Raw genomic sequence first — 22,259 nt, forward strand, 5'->3', positions numbered from 1 at the left:
AGCCGCATGCCCCAGCAGGAGAGAGCTTCTGGGTGAAAAACGAATGTATTTCAGCTTTAAACCAATTACTTCCTGCAGTTGCTGAAACGGCTTTTATTTGGAACCCACTTCTGCTCGCTAATGAGCTATTCTGTGCTGCGCGCCAGCTGCTGACAGTTCGGCTTCGCTGCTCTCAGCTGCGCGTTGCAGACTTCATTTCCCTTTGGCGAGCGGTGGCAGGGGCAGGTGGGACATGGAGCCAGACCTGCTTCTCTCCCCCCGCCCCCCTGAGAGACGGGCTAAGGAGCCGCCGCAGCCCCTGCAGCGGAGGGTTCCTGCCCCCGGGCGCAGGCAGGGGCCGGCCGAGCCCCCAGCGGCCCCAGGGCTGCGCCCGGGCCCGTTCCAGCGCCAGACGATGTTAAATGGGACGAGCTGGGACCCAACCCCGAGAGGGCACTGTGTCCGTCTGGTGCAGCCTGGACCTGCCTGGGGCTCTGCCCTGAGCTACCGAAACCAAACGGCGGGATTTATTTGTTTTAAAAAAACCTGTATTTTTCCAGCTACCACAGAAACACACGTGTGGGCTGTGCAGTGCCGTCCCAGCGTGGCCTCGCTCGGGCTTTGCCGTCTTCCCCTTGGGGGAGGAAGGTGTTTTCTGCATGCGTGTCCCAAGGGGCCGATGGTTTGCGGGGAAGCGGGGAGAGTGAAGCCGCTCAGAGCCCGGCGCAAGATGGCCGCCCGGCTCTCACGGCGCTTCGTCCGGGCTTGGTCTTGCCCCGTACCCCGCGGGGGGATGCCCCGGGCCTGGGGCTCTGCCCCCCCGGCGGGGTGTGAGGGGCACTGGCCTCCCTCGGAGCGTGGGGGGCCGGCGCTGAGGTTTGGGCCGAGCCGGTGTCCCCACGTCGGTCTGTCCCAGCAGGCTGGGGGGAGCGCGGGCTCCGTCCCTCGGGCCCGGCCGGCCGGGAGCAAGGCTGGCACGGAGCCGGCGGCTCCGGGGATGATCTGCCCTCAGCGCAGAGGGCTGCCGGGAGAGCCGTGCCGGGGGTCCTGCTCCGGGGCTCGGCGGCTCCGCCAGTGCTGCCCCGGCGGGCGGGATGCCCTCGCTGGATGCCCGGCTGCTCCCTGGCGAAGGCTCCGTGGCGGTTTGCCTGTCCCGCTGAGGCTCCGGGGGCTGCGGGAGGGAGATGTGCGCTGCGTCGGGGTGCGCAGATGGGGATGGGGGGCAGCGGGGGGCAGCGGGACTGGGCCGAACGGCTGGGGCTGGGGGGTCGGGGTGAGCCCCAGCTGCTGCCAGGGGTTTGCTGCAGCGGGCCCCGTGCTGGGCTCACCCCAGCGCCCGGGGCAGAGGCTGGTCTGCCCGGGGACGAGGCACCGTCGCTGCGGTCCCCAGAGAAATGGAAATGGGGTGCTGGGGGCTGCGGGTACCGCTCTGCGTCAGGGAAGACCCGATCCTTGGATGTTTTTCTCTGGGAGGAGAGCGGCAGCTTGTGAGCTCCTCCTGCCGGCACAGCCGCGGCCGCGGCGGCCCGGGCGCGCTGCCAGCCCCGGGGCGAGGAGCCTGGGTCTGGGGGGGAGCGGAGGGAGCCCCGTCCTGGGAGCGAGTGGAGGTGGTGGCCCAAGCACTGGGTGCTGCCTTGTGGTACAAAACACCCCCGAAATCTGCTCGTGGGCAGTTCCCAACCCCAGAAACCTCCCAGCATTTGCCTCCCACAGCACAGGGACCACCGTGGTTTGTGCTGGCTTGTGAAGCTGCCCTGGGAGATGGACCCTGGGAGATGGACCCCCGGGAGATGGACCTCCGGGAGATGGATCCCGGGAGATGGACCTCCGGGAGATGGATCCCGGGAGATGGACCCTAGGAGATGGACCCCAGGAGATGGACCCTGGGAGAGGGACCCCCGGGAGATGGACCCCAGGAGATGGACCCTGGGAGATGAACCCCGGGAGATGGACCCCATCGACCGGCTACAGCGGAGCCCCAGCTGGCAGCATCCTGGGGGTCACTTACCTTCCCGGTGATCTCCGTCCGGAGGCCGTTGTGGGCGCGGGTCAGGGTGGTGGGTTGGCGGATCCAGCCTAGGAGCCGCGCGGCAGCAGCTGCTGAGCGGGAGGTCAGGTCCAGCCTGGCCGGGGGAATCCTCGGCGGCATCTCCCAGGTCGCCACAAATGTGCCCCATGGGGAGGCCTGGGAGGAAGAGGGGGGCCTGGTGAGGGAGCCCCGGTGCCAGCTGTGGGGCAGGACCTGTCACCTCCACTTGGCTTCCCGTGGATCTGGCTCACCTGGGAGCGGGGCACGGTGGGGAGCAGGTGCCCCCGGTCATCAGCGATGATCTGCGTAGAGCCCTCCCGCAGCGAGGGGCACTGGGGGAGCAGGGGGTGGGTGTACGGATGGGGGTCCCAGGGGGGTCCTGGGGACCCAGGCTGAGGCTGAGGGGTCCCGACAGTACGGGCCAGGGCTGAAGGGGGTCCGAGGGGGATTCCAGGGATCTAGGCTGGGACTGGAGGGGGTTCTGGGGGATCCAAGGGGTCTAGACTGGTGCTGGGGGATCTTGGGAGCGTCCTGGGGTTACAGGCCAGGGCTAAGGGTGGTCCTGGGTGTCCGGGGAGGGGTCTGGCCCAGAGCTGAGGGGTTCTGGGGGGTCCTAGGAGTCCAAGCTGGGGCTTGGGGGGGGCTCAGGGTTTGTCAAGGCTTGGACTGGGGGGTCCTGGCGGTCTGGGCCGGGGCTGAGCGGGGTTCCAGGGGGTTCTGGGAGGCCAGGCTGGGGCTGAGGGGTCTCGGTGGGGTCAAGGCTGGGGCATGGAGGGTCCCGGGAGTCTGCGCTGGGGCTGAGGGGACCCCAGGGGATTCCCGAGGTCTAGGCTGGGACTGGAGAGGGTTACAGGGGGTCCCAGGGGGCTCTGGGGCTCCGGGCCGGGTCTGGGGGGTTCTGGTCGGGGGGTACCTGCCGGCCGGGCCGGGGCACGCTCCAGTTCTGCAGGCGGCGGGAACTGAAGGCGTCCTCGTACTGCGGGGAGAGCGGGGCCGGTGAGAGCGGGGCCCGGCACCGGCGCCCCCCGGTCCCCCCGGTCCTCCCGGTCCCCCCGGTCCCCCCCGGTCCCCACCTGCCCCGCGCCGTAACGCGCCGCCATCCGCCGCGCGCGCCGTCTCCTGGCAACCGCCCCGCGTGACCTCGCGCCGCGCGCGCTCCCTGGCGGCCGCAAGGGGCGCTGCTGGGGGCGGGGCCGGGCCGGTGACGTCATGGGCGGCCGCTCCGCGCTGTGCCCGGTTCGGTGCCCGGTTCGGGGTCAAGCGGCGTTAAGGCCGGGCCGGGATCCGGGCTCGGCTCCGGCCGAGTGAGGCCTGAGGGCGGGTTTAGCGCCGGGACGAGCCGTGTCTGCAACGGCCGCGACCCCTGGGACCCCCTCGCCCCTCGCGGCCCCGGGGCAGCGCCGGGGTTACCGTGAGGGGCTGGTGCCAGGGCCCGGCTCGGGGCTCGCGTTAGGTTAGGGTCCGCCTTCGCGTGATCAGGCCGGGGGCAAGGCTGGTTTACGGGGCCAGGAGGAGGGTCGGGGCATCCCGGGCCGGGCCCCTTCGCCCTTTGGCGCTGCCCTCGCTCCCTCCCTCCCGCGGAGGGCTCGGGGGCTCTGACACCCCCGTCCTCTGACGGCCCCCACAGCGGCCCCGGCGACGCCCCCCCGGCGCGTCCCGGCCGGCGCGGGGCACCCGTGGGTGCCGGGGGGGTCAGCAGCGTCGAGGCCGGGCCGGTGCTGCCAGGAGCACAGGGGCTGCCCCGACACCGCCGCGGCGTTACGGGACCCGGGACGGGCTTCCCGCTGCCGCTCCGGTCGGTCGGTGCTGCCGGAGCCCGCGGCCGCCTCCTCGCCGCGCTGCCCGGCCGGAGAGGGGCGAGACACGACAGGACAGCGCTGAATTCACTTTAGTTTATTTCTTTTCTTTTTTTCTTGTTCCAAACTGCAAATCCTGGTGCCAATGGCGTCTCGTCTCGAATAACACCCAATTGCTAAAGCCAATGCGGGGGCGCCGGGGGCGCCGGGCCGGAGGCGGGAGGCTACCGGGCAGCCAGTTTGGGCGATTCGGGGCTGCTGCGTCCCTGCTCGGCGCCGAGGGGACGGGCCGGAGAGAAATAAATATTGCTGCACGAGCGAGGGATGCCCCCGGGAGCGGGGCTGGGGCGGGGGGGGGGGGCACATACAAAAAAGTGGCCAAAAAAACCGAAAACCAACAAAACAGACTGATGAACCCAAACGAAGTTTGCTGGAAGCCGGGGCTGTTTCGGGGGGGAGGAGGGAGCTGGATTCCTGACTTCAATTTGCACGGCGAGCCCCGGCAGCGCAGCCCTGCGCCGCGCGGCGCCGGGTCCCGGCGGTGCTGCCGGCTCGGGGCTCGCCGCCGCTCCCCCCGCGGAGCCGAATCGGGGGTGGGCGCGGGGCCGGTGGGGGGGTTACAGCGCCGGGCAGGCGACCTGGTGCCGGATGCCCTCGTTGCAGATGAGGGCGGCTGCCCGCTCATCGCTGTCACCGTGCTGGCACTGCATGTAGCTGATGCCGTGGGGCGAGTAGCTGTGGGTACAGACGTTGCAGGTGCGGGTCATGGTGCCGCCTGTGCTGCTCCTGTGGGCAGAGGGGAGCCCCGGGGCACCCGTCAGTGCTTGGCGGTGCCCGGCGGCACCCGGCGGCACCCCACCGGTCCCGTCACTGCCGCTATCGCTGCCTGGTAGCACTCACTGGTGCTCACTGAGGTCTGCTGGCACCGGGCAGTTCCCAGTGGTACCTGGCAGCACCCAGTGCCACCCACTGGTGCCTGTTAGTGCCTGCCATAGTCTGGGGGCACCCACAGGGGACCCACGGTGCCATCAGTGCCCGGTGGCACCCAGCGGTGCCCATCAGTCCCCAGTAATGCCCAGTGATGCCTGTCAGTGCCCAACGGCTCTCGCCGGTGCCGCTGGCCCTGTGCCCGCCCCGTGCCCCTCACCTGCAGTCGCTGCAGGTCCGCTGGCACTCCTTCCGGCGGTAGCGGCAGATCAGCGCCCAGATGAGGAGCCCGAGCAGGCTGAGGAGCAGGAGGGAGCCCAGGATGGAGCCCACGATGATGCCCGCCTGCCTTCCTCCTGCCGCGGGAGCACATCCTGTCACCGCCGGCCTCCCCGCCGGCTGCCCACTGGTCACCGTGCCCCCGGTGGCACCCTGGCACGCAGGGCCAGGCCCCGGCAGCACCCTGCCCGCGCCGCCTGCCCCCCCCACCCCCGCCGCGGTGGCACTTACTTGTCGCAAGGTTGAGGTTGAGCTGGCACACGGAGTAGCCCACGCGGTTGGAGACGCGGCACTGGTAGATGCCGGTGTGCACCTCCGACAGGCTACGGATTAACAGGTCGCCAGGGCCACGTCCTGCAGCAGGGAGAGACGCCCCGTCAGCCCCGGGGCCGCAGCGCTGCCAGCACCCACCCGGGGGTGCGCAGGGACGTGGGCTCACGCCGGGAAGAGCACACAGACAACCCGCGGGCGCCCTCACAGAGGGGGACACCCCGCCCATCAGCACCCCCCGCACCCCGTGGAGCCCCCGGGGTGCCAGCACCCACCTTGGATGGTGCCGGAGGGCAGATGTCCCCCGCCGTAGCCGTCGGCCAGTTTAGCCCACTGGTAGGAGAGAGGGGAAGCTCCTCCCCGGCTGTAGCACCGCAGCAGGATGCTGCTCCCCACTATCTGCTCCCCCTCGGTCCAGCACTGCGGGACCGCCGGCTTCTCTGCGGGGAGAGGGACGCTGTCACCACCGGAGCCACTGGGGCCACCCTGGAGGGGGGCACGGGAGGGGGGGGCTCACCTTGCACGGTGACGATGACCTCGTGCACGGCCACAGTGTTTTTCTTCACCCGGCACTGGTAGGTGCCGGTGTCGGAGACCTGCAGGTCGGCCAGGCGGATGGAGGCGTCGTACTGGCTGGGGTCGTTCTGCACGAAGGCGACCCGGTCCTGCAGCCCCGAGCCGCTGCCGTAGTTGACGTGGTGGTCTTGGTAGGACAGGAACTGGGGGAGACAGTGGAGAGAGTGGGCAGGGCTGGTGCGGGCTGGGGGACCCAGGGCTGCCAGCTGGGGAGGGAAATGCGCTGCCCGGTGCCTGCCTGGCTCTGCCTGCCTTACCTGCACCTTCCCCTGCCATGCCAGACCTTGCCCGTCCTGCCTGCTCTGCTGGGCTTTGTCTGGACCTTCCAAGCCCTGCCTGGTCCTTCCCTGCCCTGACAGACCTGGTCTGTCCTGTCTGGCCCTGCCTGCTCGCCTGGGCTCCGTCTGGTCCAGCCCTGCCTGCCCTGCCTGCACGGTGGGACAGCGGCTTCTGGGGCGAGTGACACTCACCACGTTCTCCGGGCCGGTCCGCTCGGGCGTGATCTGGATCCACTCGATGCCCACGCCCTGGGGACCGTTGTCTTCAGGCTCGAGGACGTAGGGGCAGCCCAGCTTCACCGAGTCACCCTTGGCCAGGTACAGCACCTCCCGGCCCTTGCCGTTGATCCTGACGGCCAGGAGGAGAGCTGGGGAGAGAACAGCACCAGTCACACCGGCAGGGGAACACCCAGACCTGTGCCCCGACGTCCCCGCGTCCTGCAGCACCCAACCCACGGGGACCCGTCTGTGGGGGTCAGACACCACAGGGGCAGGGTGCCCTGGCGGGGTTAAGCACCACTCAGGGCTGGCACCCTCCTGGCCCTGTGAAGCTGCGTTGGGGACAAAGGGACACGGTGGGCTCAGTGTCACCCGACTCTGGCCAACACAGACGGGTGTCGGGGCAGGAGCGGCCCTGGCTGCAGGTGCTCTGCTGACCATGGGGTGCCCCACGGCTGGGCTGGGACCCCTCCATCCTCGGTGGCTTCACTGCAGGAGAGGGTCCAAGCGCAGGGATCCGTCAGCGCCTACCTGGCATGAGACCCAGGAGCAGGAGCAGGCTGGCGCCGTGCCCTGCCATGACGCTGCAGCCGTGCCGGGTGCTGAGGAGGAGCGGGAGTGGAGGAGGCTCTGAGGCGACAGGGCAGCCGGCCGTGCGGGGCTGCTTTTACATGCTGGGCCGGGGCGCTCCTCCCTGTGGGGCGGATGCCTTTGGGATGACTGAGTGGCTCCAAGCTGTGCGTGAGCGATGCCGCCCTGCTCCACTCCCTACCCGGTAATTAAGCATCGCCATGGCGTGGGCTCCCATCCAGGTGGACCCGGGCAGGGGGGCAGCGCGGGCAGCGCGGGCAGGAGGCACAGGCCCAGCCTGGGGCAGCCGGAGCGGAGGAGCAGGGACCGGGGGGACCGTGGGCCCTGTGGTGGCCAGTGGCTGGGACCCCACTGTGGGCACTGGAGGGATGAGTGTGGCTGGTGGGGGGAGGCTGCTTGGGACCCTGCAGGACCCGAGCGTGGCCGAGCACTGTGGCTGCACCGAAGTGCCAGCTTGGCCCCATGCAGGTCCTGAAAGGATTTTGGTCTTGGGGCAGGACTCAGGACAATTGAAAGAGCTTAAAGGTGTGGTCTGACCATGGGCTTAAGCTCCTGCAGATCCCTCCTCTGGTCCTGCCCCCTCGGCGAGCGGGCACAGGGATGCTGCAGCCATGCGGGGCCTGTGGCACCCACCAAGCCCATGCTGGTGCTGGTGGCACTGGTGGCTCCAGCACAGAGACCGGGCTGGAGTGCCAGGCCGTGGCTCCCTGCACGGGACACTGGGGCAGGGCAGCAGGTGGGACAGGCCACGCTCCGCACTGGCGAGGGGACGAGCTGGAGGAGTCTGGGGCAGCTGGAGAGGAGGGAGAGGGGCTGAAACCTGCTGGGATCTGAGGGCAGGAGCTGGGGACAGGGATGCTCTGTACTGGAGGAACTGGGGACAGGAATGCTCTGTACTGGAGGAACTGGGGAAAGGGATGCTCCACAGTGGATGGAGGAACTGGGGACAGGGATGCTCCACACTGGGGTAACTGGGGACAGGGATGCTCCACACTGGAGGAGCTGGGACAGGGATGCTCCACACTGGGGTAACTGGGGACAGGGATGCTCCACACTGGAGGAACTGGGACAGGGATGCTCTGCACTGGAGGAACTGGGGACAGGGTTGCTCCACACTGGAGGAACTGGGGACAGGGATGCTCCACACTGGAGGGGCTGGGACAGGGATGCTCTGCAGTGGGTGCAGGGGGCCCAGTGGGGACGCTCAGCCCTGTGGGGAGCCCTGGCCATGGGCGCTGTCACCATCCCTGTCCCTGGAGGGGCCGAGCCCCCGCGCTGGGCAGTCCTGGTGCTCTGGGCCAGGCTCAGGCCTCGTGCCCGGCTCCCAGTGCCTGCGGCACAGCCCGGCCGTGCTGGTACTTTCCACACTGAGTGCCCCAGCCGGCTCAACAGCACCGCCCAGCCGGCCCCAAACACTCCCCGGGGCCAAGAGCTGCTCCATTTACTGGCCCCAAGCTGAGCTCACCGCTGCCAGTTAACCCTTCCCAGCACCGTGCTGGGAATTGGGGTCGAGCCCAGCACGTGCTTCGCCGCGTCTGTGATTTGGGGGCCCCCGCGCGCGGCCCGGCCCCGGGGCAGCACCGACGCAGCGAGGGGCGGGTGGCACCTGCCGGGGCCGTTCCCTCGTGGCGGGGCCGTTCCCGCCATGACGGGGCCGTGGCTCACCGCAGCTCGAGGCTCCTCGCCGGCCCGGCGCTGGCTCCCCGGCCTGGTGACTCCTGCATTCCTCGGCACCGGGAGCCCCGCTCGCTCACCCAGGAAGGGTGGAGAAGCCGCCCCACCCCGGCTGGTTGCCCGCCGGTGGTCACAGCCCCTCGGTGCGGTGGCTTTGAAACCCTCTGGGCTGAGCCTGGCCTAGAACAAGGCTGTGACTGCCTGGCCAAGGCGGTGACCAAGAGTGACACAGCTGGCATGTGGGCGCTGGGGACCGGGGATGGGCCGGCGAGCCCGGCACCGAGCCCCGCAGGTCACTGTGGGTCGGGCACTGGTGCCAAGCCCCGGGGGCCCCAGAGAGCTTGGTGGCCGTGGGGACTTGCTCGGGGCCAGGTCTGAGGGCAGATGCCCTGCAGAGCCAGCGAGGTGTTTCAGCCCCTGCCCCAACAGGGAGGGCACAGAGCCTGGCTCTGTCACACCCCGGGGACAGGCAACAGCTGGAGGAGAGACGGGGAAGGAGCAACAAGCATTTCGTCCTCCTTCTCTACCCAGCCTGGAGGAGGCCCAGAGCTCACAGCAGAGTCCTCCGAGCTGTCCCCCTGCCCTGGGCAGTCTCGCCTTTGCCAGCTCTCCTTATTTTCCAGCTGCTCTGACAATTAATCAGAGCCACTCCTACAGGATCCCAGCCCTCTGAAGCTGCCAGTCCCTATCCAAAAGGATTTTAAGTGTTTGCATCATGCTCCGGTCTCTTTGCTTTGCCCCTGACAAAGGCTGCTGCTGCAGGGCCTGGAGGTGACACCTCGGTGAGAAGGTGGCACTGCCAGGGTTGTGTGTGAAGAGCCTGCCTGGCTCGTGGGGACCCTGCGTGGGCTGGGAACACCCCCACTCCGAGCTGTGCCGAGGGCCTGGGGATGCTCCTTGGCCCCCGAGGACAGTGAGGGGGTGTGGGGAGACAGGCAAGGGGCAACCTCTGTCCCAGGAGTGGAGCAGGTGGGACAAGGAGCCTCTGGGCTACTTCAGCCCCAAGGGCAGCTTCTGGCCCACAAACCTGAAGCAAGAGAAGGATGAAGGACACTGTCTGCTCCATAAACACTCCATTCATAGGAAACTCAGCCTAAGAAAACGGACTCCCCTAAGTCAGAGGGGAACCGGAGCCCTGCTCCTCACGGGGCTGAGCTTGGCCTGGGGCTGCACGTGTGAGGCTCCGGGCCCTCCGCTCCACCTGGGCGCAGTACTTCTCGGGGATGCCGGCAGCTCTGCGAGAGGAAAGAAATCATCAGGCCCCTGTGCTACACTGGAGCCGAGCTTTGGGACTGCGGCCCCGGAGCAGAAGCTGTGAGACGTCCCAGGGGTCAGGAGATGGAGGGAAGCCAGGAGGGACTCAGGGACATGGAGGGAGCCAGGGAAGTAAGCGGCCGCTGGCAGCACATCACCTGAGCTCCTGCATCTTCTGCTGCTTGAGCTGGGCGATGCGCTGGCTGCGCTGGCGGGCCTCCTCCTCCAGCCGCTGGCACTCCTGGAAGGCGGCCACCCGCTCCCGCGCCAGCTGCTGCTGACGCTCCTGCATCTGGCACCGGACGTCGTGAGCGTGGGCAAGCTGCAGACCTGCCCTCCGCGCTTCCTCCGCTGCCTCCTTCTCCATCTGCTCCTGCTGAGCCCTGCAGGACAGCTCGGGGCAGGTGAAAGGCCGCGCTCCAGCGGACCCCTGCCCCCGTGTTGCCCGCCCTGGGTCCCGCTCTGCAAGGCAGGGCCCGGCCGTCTCGCCAGCGAGCTCCCAGAGCCATCCCTCTCACCTGAGCATCCTCTCGAACTCGTGGCGGTCCTGCTGCACCTGCACGGCCATGCTGTGCTCGCGCTGAGCAACCTGCTCCAGGCGGCTCCGCTTCAGCACTTGCTCCATCTTGGCCTTCTTCTGCGCCGCCTCCTTCTCCTTGCGCCGCCACTCTCGCTCGGCAGCCTCCTGGCTGCGCTTGGCCCTCAGCGCGTCCTGGCCGAAGGGGGAGAGCGCTGACGCTGGGGGTCATGGCAGCACACTCCCCCGTGGGGGTATGGAAGCACTTGACCGTGGTTTTGCCTCTTCCAGCGCCGTGGCCAGCACTGCTCCAGGACATCACGTCTCCAGGGGCTGGTCCAGACCTGCAAAGCCCCATAGACCCACCACATCCCGCCTCGCTGGGGTGGTGATGAGGAATGTGGCGAGTAAGCCAGCGCAGAAGGTGGCGTGTCAGCAAGCCACTCACCTGCTCTGCCTGGTGGTCCTGGGCTCTCTCTTGCATGGCTCTCAAACGCTCCGTCTCCTTCTCCTTCTCCCAGCGGATTCTCTCCTGCTCAGCTTCAAACTTAGCCTCACGCTCCTGCACGGGACAGACCCTCGTGGCAGCTCCCGGCAGCACCTCTGCTGTCTGCTAAACCTCTGCTGCCTGCTAAACCTCTGCTGCCTGCTAAACCTCTGCTGCCCACTAAACCTCTGCTGCCCGCTAAACCTCCGCTGTCGGCTAAACCTCTGCTGCCCGCTAAACCTCCACTGCCCGCTAAACCTCCGCTGCCCGCTAAACCTCTGCTCCTTGTTAAACCTCTGCTGCACGCTAAACCTCTGCTGCCCGCTAAACCTCTGCTGTCCGCTAAACCTCTGCTCCTTGTTAAACCTCTGCTGCACGCTAAACCTCCGCCAGTGCCACACTTGCTCAGCCATTACCATCTTCTGCCTCTGGTACTCGAGCACCTGCTCATCTGCCATCCTCTCCTGCTCCCGCTGCTCCTCCTTGCGCTTCTGGTTCTCGTCATTGATGCGTTTAATCTCAGCCTGGATTTTCTTCTGTTGCTCCTGTCTCCGCTCCAAATCCTGAAAGCAGTGCAGAGGGTCCCAGGGTGACAGAAGTGCCGCAGCACAAAGTGCTTCCTCGGGTCTCCCCACAGGCCTTCACGGGGGCCCAGCAGCTTGGGTTGTTTTCTGAGGATGCCTCAACTTCCCCAAGAGACCAGAGCTTTAATTCTCCAGCTGTTGTCTCCACACACCAAGTCTGACTTTCCCAGCAATGGGTCACCCTTACAAGAAGGTGAAAATCTGACTCCAGCCCCCCTCCACTCCCCAGTGGGTCACTGGTTGCACCTTCAGGTCCTCCATCTTCAGCTGCTCCAGGTACTCCCGAACCTCCTGCGCCTCCTGGTCCCGTTGCTCGGCTCTCAGAGCCCGCTCCTCCGCATTCTGCTCTATCTGCTTCACCAGCTCCTGCCTCCCTCTGGAAAGAAGGGAGCAGAAGGGTTCCCTCTGGCTCTGTCCTGCTCTCAGAAGCAGAAGCACTGGCACAGACATCGGTGGCGTGCGCTGCCTCGTGCCGCCCAGTGCAGCTGCAGACAGGGGGTGTGCAGTGGTGGGAGCGGCCACCCAGCTCCGGCACAAGGCCTGGGACCAGGGCAGATGCCTCTGCAGCAAACCTGAGCAGCTCCTGCTTCCTCCTGCGCTCCAGCTCCTCCTGCATCTCGTCGGCCCTTTTCCTCTCCACCTCCATCATCCTGGCCAGGCGCTTCTCTTCTTCCTCCAGCTCCCTCGCGATGAGCTGCTTCTCGAGGATCTGTGCGTCGCGGATCATGTGGCACTTGGCACCAAGGATCAGCTGTGGGGACAACAGGGCTCCTGGTCTTCAAGCCAGACTGGGCAGTGGCAGCAGGGACATACACACAGACGAGGAAGAGGAAAAGGGAAGGAGAGGAAAACCCTGGCAGCAGCCAGCGGAGAGGGGTTTGGGTCTAGAGCGGCTCGGTGAAGCTCTCAGGGGCTCTCACAGCCCGCCTGAGCAGGCAGCCCAGGCAGGTCTGGGTGCTGGCAGGAGGCCCTGGGGTGCTGGGTGGTGCCAGGGAGCCCCTGGTCCTACCTCGCTGAACTCCCTGATCTCATCCTCCTGCTCCATGCGCATCCTGCTTGCCCGCTGCACCAGGTGCCGGGCCCGCTCCTGCGCCACCTCCTCCAGCTCGCTCAGCTTCCCCGCCTGCTGCTGCAGCGCGGCCTTCTGCTTCGCTGCACTCTTGCGCTCGCTCACTGCCTCCTGAGGGGACAGGGAGGGCTGCCGAAAGCCCGATGCCCCCCCCGGGGCAGCCCTGCAAGGCTGAGCCCACCCGAGGGGGCAGCTGGGCAGCCGGGCTCACGCAGGGCACAGCAGGCTCCTCCTGCCCGGGTACGGGGCTGGGCACCCCCTCCTGCACCCCTGCTGAGACACCCCCACTCCCTTTGCAGGGTAAGGGAGCCCCCCCTGGGGGAGCAGCCAGTGTGGGATCCCTTCCCCACCCATGGACAGGACAAGCCCAAGGATCCCGCACAGCCCCCCGGGCTGGTGATCGGAGCTGGCCCGAGGCACAGAACCATGCTGGGCCCTGCGCGTCATCCCGGCAGCCACGAGCGCACCAAAACGTGGGTGAAGGAGGCGAGAAGGTGGTGGCTCCTGAGCAGAGCTCGGCTGGTGTCTCTAACTGGGTGCATCTGCCTCTGGCCGAAGCCCGAGACCTGTCAGCAAGCAAGGAAATAGGGGTGGGGGGGAAATGCCTACGAGAACAGCTTCCTTCTCTGCTCTGAGGGCTGCCAGCTTGGCCTCCCGCTCCTCCTTGGTCAGGACTCGAGCTGCTTCTTTAATGCGCTGGAAATCCTTCTGACCCATAACGAGGGACGCTGCTGGGCTCTCTGCAGGGATGCTGGTGGTGCGGGACACAGGGAGAGAGCAGTCGGTGGCATGGAGTCTCCGGCAGCTCCCTCCAGCCCTGCCCCGCTGACCTCCCTGCCTGGGCTGCCCGCGCCGGGGGGCGGCAGCACGGCCCCAGGACCAGGAGTCACCCCCGAGCAATGCAGGAAGCGCCTGAGCTCGGGGACCCGACTGTCCTGGTCAGGGGGAGGAAGAAAGAGAAAGTGGAGGGAAAGTGGCACCACAGTGTGATGCACCAGGACAGGGTACGTGTCAGGGTGGCCAGGGGCTCCCAGGAAAACCCCAAAACATTCAGCATGGGCCTAGTCAGCCCCAATGCAAAAAAAATGCTGAAAGTATTTCAGTCCAACTTGACTTTCCCAGCTCTCATTTGGGAAAATTTTGACCACTGCCCTCAGCCCTTCTCCAGCTGGACACCTGCCCATCCCTGCCCCTAGACTGGCTGTCGCTGCTCCTGCGTGCCAGATCAAAACCCTGCAGACAGATTTTGGGGGGCAGAAACTGCCTTTTCGCTCTGTTTAATGACACTCAGCCTGCTCAGGCTCTGGCTCTGCCCAGCACAGCTCAGCTCCGGCTCTGCTGCCCCCGGAACCTGCCCAGCGCGAGAGGAGGAAACGCCGCGCTGCCCAAACACGGGCACCGGCTCCCCTCCGGCCGTCACCCCGGCACTGCAGGACACTGCTGTGCCATGAACTCTGCCCGTGACTCACGCTGTGGTTTAGAGGAAATCACTGAAGCTCTTGGTGCCCCCATTTCCCCACTTGTAAAAATGTGGATAATAATACGGAGCTGTTTTCCAGGGGAGTTGTAAGGAGTTAATTACTCTTTGTATTACTCAGATACCATGGTGACGCGTGTGGTGTAGGAGCGTGTATTAACCAAATGCATAGAGCACTTTGAAGATGTTCAGGACTAAGAATTTACTCATTATTATTGTGTGTCACCTTTCATCCACCCTTGTGAATATGAACAGATACCTGCATAATGATCGTTGGAGAGCTGCATCACAGCATCGGATTCCAGGACGCTTTAAAGAATGGCTAATGGTCACAACGGCACTAATAAATTTAATGATACAGTGGCCGCTGCTTCAGTTGTCCCAGTGTTTGGGTGACCAGCCTGGGATGTCTAGGGCCTGATTTTCAGGAACTAAAACCAGCACAGACAGTTTCTATTAGCTTCAGCTGGAGCTGTGGCCGTGCGACACATCTGGAAACTGGCCCTCAGCTTCAGCAGAAGGGTCAGACAAGAATGTCAGCGCATGAAGCCGGGTACTGAGAGCCTGAACCAGCCTCGAAAGCCTGAGCTGGTGCCTCAGCACCATTTCACTCTCCACAAAACCCAAACCTAAACCACCTGCAGGGCGGGTGTCACGTTTTATGGGGTGTAAGAGCATTACACGGAGGTTCAAAACAGGAAGCAAAGACGAACCTTGCCGAGAACAACTACAAGGAAAATTTAGGCAGGTCAAAATTAGGTTAAATTGGAGCTGGCCGGGATAATGGCCCTATTCTTGTCTATGTGCTGCAGGCTTTTAACGAGGTGTAGTAATTAGGGCCAGGGTTCTTACAGTTCAGCCTTGCTTATAAAACGTCCCTGTAGAGAAACGCGGAGTGGCTGGTGCGCGCCCCTCAGACGGGGCTTTCGGGTACTGGGGCACGGGAGCAGCATTTGGTACGTGACGGGGGGGCAGGTGCCACCCTGCAGGGCTGTTCAGCCCAGAAGGAGTTTTTCTGGCTATTGAGAAGGTTTTATGTTGCTTTTTACTGGTTCTGACAATGATTCAGTGCCCCTGTAAACGCTCGGTGCTCAGCGCCTGCCAGAGCCGCGCTGCCACCCAAGGCACTGGAGCGCCGCTGCCTGTCCCTCCTCCCCGAGATGTCTCAGCCGACGTGGGATGAGCTCTGCACACCACGACAGTGCTGTGACAGCCACGCGGGGCCCCGGGAGCTCCCCAGAGCTGTCACTCGGGCACAGACTCACATGAGGTCACGGACGGAGTCCTTGGTGATGAGACGGGTGGTCTCGGGCTTGCGCCTGCCAGTGGGCGACGCTTTCGGGAGAGTCTGCACATCCCGAAGGATCACAACAGGGCTGTCGGGGCACGACTGCTGCAGGCTCTGCAAGAAAGGACGGCGTTTGCTTGGGTTTTACTGTCACTGGCCTGTGCCCAGCTCTCTGCCCCCTGCTCCTGGGCACGGAGGTGCTCTGGGCACGAGGCCACAGTTCTCCTGAGCTCTGACATATGCCCTCTCGCACCACCAAGGCCACTGATGTCTGGGCACAGGAAGGGTTTTTGTGTCTCAGCAGCCCCAGTTCCAAAGGCCCAATGAGGACATGGGGAGAACCAAAAGCATCCCTACAGCACTGTTTTTACTATAAAAATCTGGGCATCAGTCTCTCGCCCAGATCTGAAGGATGAGCTGAGAGCGGCTTGTTCAGGGCAAGACCTCACTCAAGCTCGAGCATCCCCTCAGCTGCCTAGAGCTGATGGCAGCTTCCCCCTGCCCCACTCCTCACTGTGGCCACCAGCGCCTCCGTCCTGAGCCCCACGGCCTTGGGAAAAACTGGGTGAAAACCCACCCAGACCGACCCAAACTCACCAGGAGCTGGCCGGGGGATCCCGGGGAGGGGGAAGCGGGGGCAGCTCAAGGTCTGGCCATGTGGGCAATCGACTGGCATACAGCACTGGACAGAAACCAGTCCTCCCAGTACAGCCTGGACTGGTGCCGGTCCCCGTGCTCGAGCCGAGACTGCCACCTAGTGAAGTGTCACCCCGTGGCACGGGGACCCCGCTCTGCACCCCCGGGCTGGGTGGGAGCAGCCAAGGGCTGTCCTGGACACAGACACGCGTGGGGCCGCCCACGGGACCCTCTGATCCAGCCTCGGAGCCTCGGGCAGGCAGGAACAGGCGTCCCGGCCGCCCCGGGGTGAAGCTGCTGACGATCCCACGGGAAGGAGCATTCCGGAGCGGAGCAGGCACCGAGCAAAGCTCCGGCAGGCGAGTGGGACGGTCCCTGGCCGGCAGACCCTGGCCTGGCAGGGCAGGTTTGGCTTCCCAAGACCTGGGTCACCTCCCAGATCCCAACCACGGCGTAGACGTCCCAGAGAAATCCTCACCGGGGTCAGGGAAGTGCAAGAGCCAGTCTAAGGTACACACAGATGTGTGGTTTCCCTTGGACTTCCATTCACTTGTTCAGCTTTAAAGTTCTGAGCGGCTGCTGGAACAAATCCTGCAGCCGTCTGGGCACGGAGCGGTTCCCTGGGAACCTGCTGCCGGCCATACTCCCACTTTATGGGTCTGATGGCCCCGAAGCACAGGCTCTCCCACAGCCCAGCACGGCAGATACGGGAGCAGCTTCCCAGCCACCGCGGGCCCCAAGCACAAGCTGTTGAATTAAAGGGTTTGGCTCTGAAACACCCGTGCAAACAGAGATAATAGTGTTATTCATTGCAGCCAGCCTGCACGTTGTCCCAAAAGCCAGGAGAACTCTTTGGACTAGACCTGGATTAATCTCAGGGAATTCAATTAACACCCATGTGAGCATTACGATATTTTTATCTAACTGCCTTGAAGGCTTCTGAGATAACAGACCATAAACCTGCCCGGGGCTCCTCGGCTCACAGGCACACGGACCCGGCAGCGCTCCCAACCTCCCGCCCCACGAGGCAAACCATGCGCAGAGCCTCCAGTTGGGAGCGGAGGTAATCTTCATTACATGCTTCCTTCCTTGCCTCTGAACAGCCAAAGGGTTTTGGCAAATCTCTTTGGACAGATTGGTTTCAAGCGATAAAGCCCAGGAGAGGAAACAATGGCCACAAACAGCCCCCACCATGGAGGGACAAGTGCCTGAGCACAGCGCGGTCCCCTCGCGGCAGCTGCTCACCTGCTGCGGCCCCGACAGAGACGCCCCCGACGTTTTATCAGCAGAAGAGATGGCGAGTGCGAGACAGGCCGAACCGCGGCGGCGTCCAGCCTGGCCCTTGCGCCCTGGTCTGTGTCGGAGGCGACACAGAGGGTGGGGAGAGCCAACGGCCACTGCCACGGACCCAACTTGCCACAGGGAGAGCCCCTGGAGAGCCAAAGGAGGGGGGGGCAGCAGCATGGGAAGAACGAACAAAATGTCACCCTGGAAAACGCCATCATCCGCCTCAGCAGCTGCAGCTCTCCCTGGGCCCTCCTGCGGGGGCCGGGACAGCCGAGGGACGGGCATGGAGGAAGCGAGGCCTTTCCTTACGGGACTGGAGAGGAAGGAGCTGCCGCTCTGTTTATCTCCTCTCGGTGGCCAGGGCATCAGGCCAGGAGGTCGGAGACCTGCAGCAATTTTGCCTCGTCTCCAAGGGGACTGATTTCATAGCTCCCTGATGAGTCTAAATATGTTGGTAACGAGCTGCTCTGGAAGCTTCCAGGCCCCGCTCCAAGGACTCCGTATATCTCACAGGAAATAACGACAGACCCCCTGACACCAGCTCCTCTCCTTTACCGGGCTCCCACCTCCCGAGTCTCCTCTGCCTTGCTAATTAACTAATTACCCTGTGAAAAGTGGGGGCGTAGAGCAGACAGGGAGGACAGAGGCAGCCCCTGCTCTGGTGGCCTCCCTGACACCCCGACCCCCGCGTGGCCCTGCCCGGTGCAGCCGGTGGTGCCCCCCGGGATCCTGTCGCTCTCACCCGGCTTCCCCTGATCAGCGCCTCGTCCACCGCGGGGCTGCGGGGCCCCCCGCGCCGGCTGCGGGGCGCGGGGACGCTGGAGGGCTGCGGAGAGAGAGCGGCCGTGAACGGGCTGCGGCGGGGGGAACCGGGGAGGAGAGACTGGGGATGCCGGGGAGGAGGGACCGGGGATACCGGGGAGGAGGGACGGAAGATACTGGGGCAGAAAAACCAGAGATACGGGGAGGAGGGCCCGGAGATGCCGGGGAGGAGGGACCGGGGGAATGGAGGAAGGGGGAGCGGGGAGGGGGGCCCGGGCCCGGCGCACCTGGACGGGCCACACTCACCATCCCGCTGCCCTCGGCGGCCGCCGACCGTCGCCATGGCAACGCCCCCCCCCCCCCCCCCCGCGCAACGGCCGCGCGGGCGGGGCTGAGGCCGCGGGGGCGGGGCCACACGCCCGCCCCGTCCTGCCCCGCGTGTGCCCCCCGCCCCCCCAGGGAGTCACCAGCGACAGCCCCGCCCCTCCGCCCCGGCCCCGCCCCTTCCTGCCAGCCCCACCCCTCCACGTGGCCGCTGCCACCATGTTGTGCTGCGAGGCTGGGGGGGGCCGTGCACCCCCGGGCTGGTGTCCCCCCACCACCCCCGGGCATCCCCTCACACTGGGCCCCCCCAACAACTGCCCACACTGGAAGAAGAGGAGACGTTTATTGGGGTGGGGGGTGCCCCCCAGCACAGCAGCAGGGCTGGGGGGGGCACTGTGGCCCCCAAGGCACTTGGGGGGGGCAGGTGCGGGGGCAGCGTGGCAGCCCCCCCCCCACCCGCACCTGACAAAATAATAATTATAAAAAAGGGCTTTGGTCCTGGAGATACTGGCGGGGGGGGCACCCTGGGCTGGGGCGCCCGGCTGGTCCGCGGAGGGGGGGTTAAGGCAGTTTGGGGGCCGGCCCCAGGGGGCCCCTTGCAGGCAGGGCCGGGGGGGCCGTGCCAGGGGCAGCCGGGGGGCAGCGTGAGCGCTCAGAGTATCTGGCGGGGCATCCCGTAGCCCGTCATGCCGGCCTGCGAGGCGCCGCGGTTGGTGCCCATCTGCAGCCCGATGACGCTCTGGCCCTCCTTCAGCTTGTCCTCGGAGAAGACGCGACGGTTCTCCTGCGACTTCCTGCGGGCGGGGAGGTATCAGCATCCCCCAGGACCCCTTGGCCCAGCAACGCCCTCCCAGCCCCCACCACCTACTTGGGGAACCAGTTGGGGTCTCCCACGAAGAGCCCGTCGCCCTTGGCCACGGCCAGGCTGCCCAGGTTCATCAGGGTCCTCTGCACACACGCCATGTTCTTCCCTGCAAGGCCCCAGGCAGGCTCAGCTCTGGCCCCAGCCCTGGCCCCAGCCCCGGCCCCCGCCTGGCCCCCGCCCGGCCCCGCGCCCGGCCCGCCGCACACCTTCCCAGAGGTCGACGGTCTGGAAGATGTCAGTGGCGGCGATGCCGTAGCGCTCGGCCGCCTGCAGGAACTGCGAGATCTGCTCCATCTGCTTGAAGGCCATGGCGGACGCCTGGATCTTGGCCACTGGCCCCTGGCCCCGTGGGTGCAGGCTGTTGATGAGCCGGCACAGCACCTGCCCGGGGGGAGCCAGGGGTCAGGCTGGGCGCCGCAGCCCGCCGCCCCCGCCGGCCCCGGGGGTACTCACGGTGCCGTCCTTCAGCCACTGCTGGAAGCCATCCCTGCCGGGCGCCGGCTGGGCAACGTCCCCGCCGCACTGCGCCAGGATCCACCGCACCAGGATCTGCTCCAGCTCGGGGTCGTACTGCCGGTCGATCTTCTGCTGTACCTCCCGGCTGAGGCCATACGACGGTCCCCGGTTCGCCATGCTGACGGAGGGGGTTCTGCGGAGACCGGAGGCCCGTCAGCGGCTCCGGAGGCACCCGGCACAGGGCGGATGTGGCCCCGTGACCGTGGTGTGGTGGAGCCCCTCGGGGACAGCGGGTGACAGCAGATGCGGGGCTCCCCCACGGTGGGGCAGAGCGCCATCCTGCCTGGACATCCGGCGTGAAACCTTATCGCCCGTGCCAGGCACTGCCCGGGCTCTGCCCTGCCCTGCTGCTTCCTGCCCCGACGGCCAGGAGCGGGCACTGGGTCCATGCCCACCCGAGGGCGACGGGGCCATCTGGCCCTGGGCAGGGGTGGGCAGCACTGCGGCCCCTCCGTGCCGGGGCTGGACCCCCGCCCTGAGCACCCCTCTCCCGGGCTCAGCCCCGCAGGCAGGCGCAGCCTTGGCAGGTGCGCGCTGCCGGTCGAAGCTTGTTTGCGAAGCTTCACCCGTGTGCTCAGGCCAGGTGCCAGATCCGGGACCACGGGGCCCCCACCCCAACCGGGAAGCCGGTCACAGCAGGCCTCGTGGCCAGGCACTGCCCTTGCCGAGGTGCTGCGGGAGCGGTGCCACCTCTCCCGGAAGGATGGGGGCTGTGCCCAGGGGGGCTGCAGGCAGACCAGCCCCTGCAGCCGGGGCGCTCTGGGTCCCTCTGTCCGCCAGCGACACGGGCGCGCAGGGCCACCTGGGCCACGCATCATCTCCCGCACCCCTGGGGTCTGGGGCCATGTGCTGCTCCTCCCAGGGGCGCCGGCCCTGCTGCCCACGCCCCAGCTGGGGACAAGCGGCAGCTGCCGGCTGGGGCAGCCCAGCCCACGCCGGGGGGACCGGGCTCAGCTCAGGGCAGAACTCGGCCCCGTCACACACCTGGTCTCAGGCCCGGGGCTCCCGTCACAGGAGCCGCCAGGGCACGAAGCCACCCCGGCCCGCTGGGACAGCAGGAAGATCAAACCCGAGGGAGGCCCCAGGGACGCCGGCGGCAGCAGCGGGGCCCTCGGCACCGCAGCCACCGGTGACTGCAGCTGCCCCGGGCCAGCCGTGCGTCCCCTCGAAGCCATCGGCTGCCGTGGGGCTCCCCGGGGCCAGGGCTGGGGCGCGGGCAGCCCCCGCAGGGAGGGGAGCGCCCGGCCGGGGGCCAAGCCGGTTGGGAAACAAAGAGGAGCTGAAATTGGTGCAGACAGGGCTGATTTCCCGACACAGCTGGGGCTTGCCCAGATGGGAGGGGAGGGCCGGACCCAGCCCAGCTGCGCCACCGCCGTGCTGGGGACCCCGCGGCGGCCGCGGGAGGGGCTGCACCCGCCCCGGCCAGGGCACGGCCACCCTGAAGTGGGGTGACTCCACAGACCCCCCCCCCCCAGACAGCACAGGGCCACCCTGGGGACCCCCGAGACACCCCGGGGGCAGCGGGGAGGGAACTGTATCCAGGGCACGGCCACCCTGGGGTCCCCACAGACCCCCGAGGCCAGCGGGGAGGTGACCCCGGCTGTGACTCCGCCTCCCTGGGGACCCCGCAGCCAGCGCGGCAGCGGCGGGGGGCTGACCCTAGAGAGGACAAGGCCACCCTGGGGACGCCGCAAGCACCAGGGGGCACCGGGGAGGGGACAGGACCCAGCCTGGCCCACCCCGGGGCCAGCGAGGAGGGGAGCGGGGCTCGGGGCAGCCCCGGCACCGCGGCCGCCGAGGGACCGCAGCCCCCGGACGGACGCGCCCCCGGGGCACCCGGAGCGACGGGGCCGGAAGCCGCACCCGGGTCCCGCTTCCCGGGCGCGGCCGCGTGTCCCGGCGGCTCCGCGGGCGCGGAGCCCGGCCCCGTCCGGAGCCGTTACCCCCGCGGGGCGGAGCGGGGGGCCAGCCTGGGGGACCGGTCCCCCGGGGCAGCGCGGCCCCGGCCATTTTAGGGCAGAGCGGCCGGTGCCCTCCCGGTGCCCATCTCCATCCCGGTCCCACCCCGGTCCCGGCGCCCGTCTCCACCTGCTGCCCGGTGCCCGCGGGCGCTGCCCGGTGCCCGCCGCCCGCGCCCCTCCCTACCTGCGGCGCCGATCCCGCGGTCCCGGTGCGGCAGTGGCGGATGCCGCCGCCCGCGCCCTTTTCACGGCTGATGTCAGCGCGGCCGGGGGCGGCCCGGTACCGCCCGCTCCCGGGGCGGGTCCGCCGGGCCGGGGCCGGGTCCGCCACCGCGCCCCGGGCAGCCCCGCCCCGCCCCGTCCCGCCCGGCGGGGAGGGGGCTCTGGGCCGGGGCCGTGGCGGTGGGGGGGCATGGTGTCGGTGGCAGTGAGGGACAGGGCGGCCGTGGTGGCAGGATGACCGAAGGGCTGGGGGGGGAGAGGGGGGGGACAGGCGGCCGTGGCGGGACGTCGGGGGTTTAGTGGGGAAAGTGTGATTGTGGTGGCAGGGGGACACAGGGGTTGTGGTGGGGACAGGACGGCTGCGGGAGCCGAGGTGAGGACAGAGCGGTCGG

General features: G+C 67.3%; 4 protein-coding genes across 7 annotated transcripts; all 4 read right to left on the reverse strand.

Moving 5' to 3' along the window:
- Positions 1–505: 505 nt before the first annotated feature.
- Positions 506–3,133, reverse strand: CFAP126 (cilia and flagella associated protein 126). Its single transcript, XM_074929043.1, has 5 exons — positions 3,082–3,133; positions 2,922–2,984; positions 2,260–2,340; positions 1,988–2,164; positions 506–1,150 (listed from the first exon to the last, which is right to left on the reverse strand). The coding sequence occupies exons 1-5, from the start codon at positions 3,106–3,108 to the stop codon at positions 725–727; spliced, it is 774 nt and encodes a 257-aa protein (XP_074785144.1). The 5' UTR covers positions 3,109–3,133; the 3' UTR covers positions 506–724.
- Positions 3,134–4,319: 1,186 nt separating this feature from the next.
- VSIG8 (V-set and immunoglobulin domain containing 8) lies at positions 4,320–6,933 on the reverse strand. The gene is made up of 7 exons (XM_074929018.1): positions 6,885–6,933; positions 6,327–6,502; positions 5,798–5,999; positions 5,556–5,720; positions 5,242–5,364; positions 4,952–5,105; positions 4,320–4,590 (listed from the first exon to the last, which is right to left on the reverse strand). The coding sequence occupies exons 1-7, from the start codon at positions 6,931–6,933 to the stop codon at positions 4,422–4,424; spliced, it is 1,038 nt and encodes a 345-aa protein (XP_074785119.1). The 3' UTR covers positions 4,320–4,421.
- A 2,753-nt stretch (positions 6,934–9,686) lies between these two features.
- Positions 9,687–18,323, reverse strand: CFAP45 (cilia and flagella associated protein 45). Of its 4 annotated transcripts, none has more exons than XM_074929015.1 (14): positions 18,286–18,323; positions 17,960–18,043; positions 17,527–17,603; positions 17,176–17,361; positions 15,272–15,408; positions 13,139–13,280; positions 12,470–12,640; positions 12,033–12,211; positions 11,707–11,836; positions 11,293–11,439; positions 10,838–10,951; positions 10,391–10,584; positions 10,031–10,255; positions 9,687–9,853 (listed from the first exon to the last, which is right to left on the reverse strand). In XM_074929015.1, exons 1-14 carry the CDS (start codon positions 18,320–18,322, stop codon positions 9,730–9,732), a joined length of 1,947 nt encoding a protein of 648 aa, XP_074785116.1. In that variant the 5' UTR covers position 18,323; the 3' UTR covers positions 9,687–9,729. The 4 variants fall into 4 exon arrangements, with proteins under 4 accessions (XP_074785116.1, XP_074785115.1, XP_074785117.1 ...); XM_074929014.1 differs by having other exon boundaries at positions 17,176–17,418; XM_074929016.1 differs by lacking the exon at positions 17,527–17,603.
- A 304-nt stretch (positions 18,324–18,627) lies between these two features.
- TAGLN2 (transgelin 2) lies at positions 18,628–21,972 on the reverse strand. The gene is made up of 5 exons (XM_074929268.1): positions 21,830–21,972; positions 19,622–19,817; positions 19,375–19,549; positions 19,172–19,274; positions 18,628–19,097 (listed from the first exon to the last, which is right to left on the reverse strand). The coding sequence occupies exons 2-5, from the start codon at positions 19,799–19,801 to the stop codon at positions 18,956–18,958; spliced, it is 600 nt and encodes a 199-aa protein (XP_074785369.1). The 5' UTR covers positions 19,802–19,817; positions 21,830–21,972; the 3' UTR covers positions 18,628–18,955.
- Positions 21,973–22,259: the final 287 nt, after the last annotated feature.

The sequence above is a fragment of the Athene noctua genome, chromosome 29 (assembly GCF_965140245.1).
Source record: "Athene noctua chromosome 29, bAthNoc1.hap1.1, whole genome shotgun sequence".
Taxonomy (NCBI): domain Eukaryota; kingdom Metazoa; phylum Chordata; class Aves; order Strigiformes; family Strigidae; genus Athene; species Athene noctua.